This window comes from Triticum urartu, chromosome 2A, assembly GCF_056163025.1.
Source record: "Triticum urartu cultivar PI428250 chromosome 2A, HENAU_Tu73, whole genome shotgun sequence".
Lineage (NCBI taxonomy): Eukaryota > Viridiplantae > Streptophyta > Magnoliopsida > Poales > Poaceae > Triticum > Triticum urartu.
In genome coordinates, this window is record NC_141874.1 from 41,285,027 (window position 1) to 41,290,896 (window position 5,870).

A 5,870-nucleotide genomic window follows, 5' to 3' on the forward strand; every position below is an offset into this window, starting at 1 on the left:
GCATGAAAACGAAAACAACACACGGAGACAAAGACCCGAACCCGAGAAATAAATATAACTTAACGCCGGAAACGGCAAGAGTTGGAGTACAAATTGGGAAAGTCGTATCTGGGGCGTTACAACCTTTCCCCGTAGCAGTATGTCAATCCCCATTCTATTTCCTACCGTGAGAAGCTAGTGTTAGGAGACGAGCCGGCCAGACCCTCTCGTTCGGCGCTGGACGACGAGCGGCGGGCGGCGCCGGTGATTCCTCTCTGGTGATTGTTCCGCTAAGTGGCAGCCCTATTCCGAGTGATGAAGGGCATGTGACTAAGCGTCACATGTGATGAGGAGCTAGCTGTGATACTTGTATGCATCAAGGGGTTATGTGCAAAATGGCTTCACTGTGAGTGGGCGTTTTTCTGCAAAACTGCATGTAGCAGTTATGAATAAATCTAGTCCATACATACAAGATCCAACAGCCTGTGGTAAGGTTTCCACGCTTCCACTGAAGGTTGGGTTTTCACCTGATATTGTCTTGTAATGACGTAATACAATTTGGGAAGGCGAGGTGTCAAAGGCAAACAATTTGCTGAGTCAGAGACATGAGTCCGTTGATATTTTTTGAGGACAAAGACATGAAACGGATTGGTTGGCCAGCCATGCACGCGTGCTGCAGCTTGGGTCTTCATTTAACCACTTGGAATTGCAATGCATGCACACGCACGGTAGAGAGGTTATTGGTCAACGCCGTGACATCTAACTCGGCCGTTCAACTCTCGAGAAAAACTCCCAGTACTGACGCATGTGGCTTCACAATTTTTTTGGCCAAGCTCAGTCTCGTCATCGATGGTCAATGCATGTATATACTCCCTCCGTCTCAAAAATTTTGTCTTACATTTGTCTAAATACCGATGCATTTAGTTACATTTTAGTATTAGATACTGCCTCCTTTTCGGTTTATAAGGCTTAATTCAAAAATCTCACCAACCAAGATAGATGGTGAGTGGTGGAATATTTTTTGTAATTTGTAAAAGCACCCAATTAATGCTCTTGTTTTCTCAAAATTTATGTTTATCAGTGTATTAATTGCAATACATGCATGCATAAAGTACATGCATTGGTCAGTTTTATCTTAACACTTGCATGTAATTATTTAATGCACCTTCGAATCTGAACTTGTGATGAGGAACAATCAAATTGAGCTTTATAAAATGGAAAAAAACTAAAATTTTAAGATAAGCCCTATAAATCGAAAAGGAGGGAGTACATCTGTATGTAGATGAATCTAAGATAAGAATTTTACGTACTACTCCCTCCTTTCCAGTTTATAGGGCTTATCTTAGTTTTTTTGTTTTTCCAATTTAAAAGGCTCATCTCCATCTCTGTTGGAGATTCCAAAGCGCATTAAATCTTTGCATGCAAGAATTAAAAAGAAACTCATCAATGCATGTAATGCTACACCTTCCGTTCCTAAATATAAGTCTTTGTAGAGATTTCACTATGGACCACATACGAATGTATGTAAATGCATTTTAGAGTGTAGATTCACTCATTTTGCTCCGTATGTAGTTTCTAGTGGAATCTCTACAAAGACTTATATTTAGGAACGGAGGGAGTACTACTCATCTACTACATCTTTTCGGTTTATAAGGCTCAATTTAAAAATCTCACCAACCAAGGTAGATGATGAGTGGTGAAACAATTTTTGTAGTTTGCAAAACCACTCAATTAATGCGCTTGTTTTCCTCAAAAATTGTGTTTACCAATGCATTAATTGCAATGCATGCATTCATAAAGTACATGCATTGATCAATTTTCTCTTAATACTTACATGCAATAATTTATTGCACCTTGTAATCTAAACATGTGATGGGAAACAACCAAATTGAGACTTATAAAATTGGAAAACTAAAATTTTGAAATAAGCTCTATAAACCGGAAATGAGGGAGTAGTGGCCAAGAATGCATGCATTGCAATTAATCCCAATTAATGCATCAATTTAGTTTGGATAGTTTTATAAAGTACGAGATACATTCCTTCACTCACCATGTGCCTTGGTTGATGAGATTTCATATTTGAGCCCTATAAACCGAAAAGGAGGGAGTATGTATGGTCTACGTACGTACGCATGCACATTCACCTTGACCAAGCGGCCGCGAACGTGAGCGACTGTATGTACAAGAGACAATATCAGGTGAAAACCCAACCTTCAGTGGAAGCGTGGAAACCTTACCACAGGTTGTTGGATCTTGTATGTATGGACTAGATTTATTCATAACTGCTACATGCAGTTTTGCAGAAAAACGCCCGCTCACAGTGAAGCCATTTTGCACATAACCCCCTGATGCATACAAGTATCACAGCTAGCTCCTCATCACATGTGACGCTTAGTCACATGCCCTTCATTGCGTCTGTGCTTCTCCAAGTATATGAGCCTCATATCACAGCTAGCTTAATTAGAACCATGTCCAAGGAAGATCTGCCCAAAAATATTGAAGTCTGCCCAGTTCCTTGTAAATTTAAATAGAACAAATAGTACAATAGAACAACTTAAACCATTGCCCAGATCAATGCCGAAACCACAACCAAACCATTGCCCAGTTCAAGAACTCCTGACATAGCACATTCCAGCAATTGAGACCATTGCCTAGAATAGATTTAAGTAAGGCAAACAGTATAGCTGCACATAGTGTGATTATGCAACATCAATCTGATTCAGTCACTCAAGATAATGCCTCACTCCAGTACACACTTACAAAATAGACGCGTCATTAAAATCTACACCTTTATATACATCATCCATTGAGCACATAGCTCCAGTAAGCTTATAACTTCAGAAGTCTGGCACCAAGAACTAATAGCTCCATTACTCTAGCCAAGAACACACCAATGGAATAATTTTAGTCCTAATAACTTGTAGAAGTCAATAGGGCCACCAAGCAACCTGAAACAAAAAAGTTTAATTGGTCAAGCCATAGGAAACATCGATGGAAATATACAAAAAAAAATTATAAACAAAATTTTAATACTAATCTATGAATATAGTTACACCAGTGTGTGTTGTATTTATTAGCAAGCAAAATTTTAGAACTATTCTCTAAACTAAGTCCATAGGAATGTACCATAATCATGTCTGTTGCATTTCCTTGTCCTTGTTCTTCTTCTTCTCTTTCTGTCTTTGCTTTCCACCCTTATCTCTGTACCCCTTTAGTCTTTTGATTCTACCCCTTGATCGAATATCATTTGGAGGATGGATATGAACCTCACTTGGAATGGAGCAACCTAAAAATTCCTCAAATTCTTCTATTTGAGTTTGTTTTTTCGCTGGAACTTGGGTAGACAATTGCTCTCCAAGTGCAAAAATGTGATATCTCAAGAATTGCATGCCGACCTGAGATTGCTTCGCTTGTACTAAAAGGTCTTCCATCTTCTTACATGTTTCTGAAACTAATTTTTGTATCTCCGGATCAATTGAACTGCTCTCATTGCCTTCCAATAGAATGCCGTCCTCGTCAAAGACTGGCTCGGTTTTGCAGTCCTTTCTAAACCTTTTGAGTACATAATGCTTTGGCAATTCATTTAGTTGGGCAGTTCTTAGGACATGGATCAGATGACGACATGGAATACCATGTGTCTCAAACAACTTACATGTGCAAGAACCTACCATGGTTGTTGTGTTGTAAGTTACCACCCTTAGTTTCTTATAGCCATCATGTATAGTTACTGTTTTGACCTCACCATCATGTGCCATCATCTCAACAAGGCAACGATCCCTATCAGCAAGCAACTCATGTTGAAAATCCTGAAATATCTCATGCGTGAACACCTCGCTGCCATGCTTTTCAATCGCCCACGATGTCTTCAACACAGGCATCGTATGTAGGCTCACATGGTCCTCTTGCAACTCCTTATGACGTTGTTCTTCCAAAGCCGTGTCAAATCTAAGCCAAAACTCAACCAAAGCATGTTTGTAACCAATAATACGTGAGAAAAAAGAATTGGCACTCTCTGACCTTGAAGTGGTCCGCATAAGCCCTGACAAAGCTATTTCTTTGAAATAAGCTGGTATCCATGATTCTCGAAGGCTGAACCTTTTACTGAACCATTCATCATCTTCCAACCCATACTCTGACATAATTTCTTTCCATCGTTCCTCAAATTCAGTAGGAGTTTCAGAAGACCACACGCACCGACCTAATCGTTCATGGAAATCCTCATCGGTCTTCAAATCAGGGCCAACCTTTTGCGGGATCTTATTCATAATATGCCACATGCATAGCCTATGTGTGGCTGCTGGGAAAACTTCCCTTATTGCATTGTCCATGCTACTACATTCGTCAGTTATTATAAACCTAGGTGCAGCCCCTCCCATAGCTTTCAAGAATGTGCGAAACAACCACTTGTAAGAATCTGCCTTCTCATCGTGTAACATTGCAGCACCAAAACAAACACTTGCCTTATGGTGATTGATTCCAGTAAAGGGGGTGAATATCATGTTATATCGATTGGTGCTATACGTGGAGTCAAAGGACACAAGCTCTCCAAATAGAGCATAATTTTTCCTGCATGTGGCATCTGCCCAGAACACATGTACCAGTCTGCCCTTATCATCAAGAACATAGTCAAAATAAAATCCTGAATTTGCAAGATGTTTTCTAGCAAGCTGGTCAACAAACATTTGAGCATCGGATGACTTGATGAGGCACCTAAGGTTTCGGTGGTGATTTTGCAAGTCTCTCTTTGTACAGCCAACATTCTCAAACCCCCCCAAGTCTACACGAAGGAACCTGTATGCTAGGGATGTGCCAATGCTAGCTTTATGACAGTTCCATAATGTAGTCTTTGCTTGTTGGCTAACTTCCCTGTTTGATCTGATGAATTGTTTTTTACTGGGCGATACAAGTGTGTGTGTGTGCTCCTGTTCGAAAAGTGTCACAATGTACTTATTCTCGACCGTGCGTTTGACCGCAAGTTTAGCTTCGCACCCACATCTAGTGATTTTCCTCTCATATCTCCTCTTACTACCAGTGCTAGCTACCAAAGTTTCCTTACCTTTCCGCTCTTCACGGAAACCTTCACGGTCACAGTAGAAACGCTTGTGAGTAATGACACCATTGACAATCCTTTGCTGCCCCACACGTACTGAAAAACCAACATGATGTGCATAAGCTTCATAGAACTCCTTGGCTGCGTTCAAATCAGCAAAAGTCATCCCAATGGCTGGTCTGATGGCATCATCACACTCTGGAGTACAAGATGAGCCCTACAATTTGAACGAAAAGCACAACGGATTTACTATGTTGGAACACAGGAAATTATAAAGATGTACTCTCTCTGTAAAGAGATATAAGATCGTTTATAGATAACTAAAGTAGTGAGGGGGTACATATTAGTTACGCAAGTACTTACACAGAAAGGTGCACTATAGGATTTCTGTGGTGTAGTAAACCCAATGTCCAGACTTGGCCTAGTGTGGACGGCTGATTCTGCATCAGACTGGACATCACAAATAGCAAAAGAAGGAGCCTTGCTCACTTCACTTTGGCATTCCATTGTTACTGCACAAAACAAGATATACAGTTTGTAAGTGGAATCATAGGAGCCACCCAATATGTGTCTTCCAGAATAGCATAAAATAAAATAAATGGTACAAGGAACATTCAAGTGCTAGCATTACCTAATCTCAGCTCACTTTACCAATCAATTGCAATAGAAACTTACATCATCTAGTTCACTGTCAGCAACACTAGTAGCAGTGGGACACACACACACACACACATCTATAGTACCATCTACATCCTGTGGACGTACTACTGGTTTCCAGAACCATTAGCATATCATTAGTGTGTGAAAAAATCACCTGGCTGTAGCTGGTCATGACAGGCAC

The 5,870-nt window shown here is 40.3% G+C and overlaps 1 protein-coding gene across 1 annotated transcript; it reads right to left on the bottom strand.

The window, feature by feature from the left end:
- Positions 1–2,723: 2,723 nt before the first annotated feature.
- LOC147983421 (uncharacterized) lies at positions 2,724–5,536 on the bottom strand. Its single transcript, XM_087539496.1, has 3 exons — positions 5,393–5,536; positions 5,036–5,246; positions 2,724–2,927 (listed from the first exon to the last, which is right to left on the bottom strand). The coding sequence occupies exons 1-3, from the start codon at positions 5,534–5,536 to the stop codon at positions 2,890–2,892; spliced, it is 393 nt and encodes a 130-aa protein (XP_087395622.1). The 3' UTR covers positions 2,724–2,889.
- Positions 5,537–5,870: the final 334 nt, after the last annotated feature.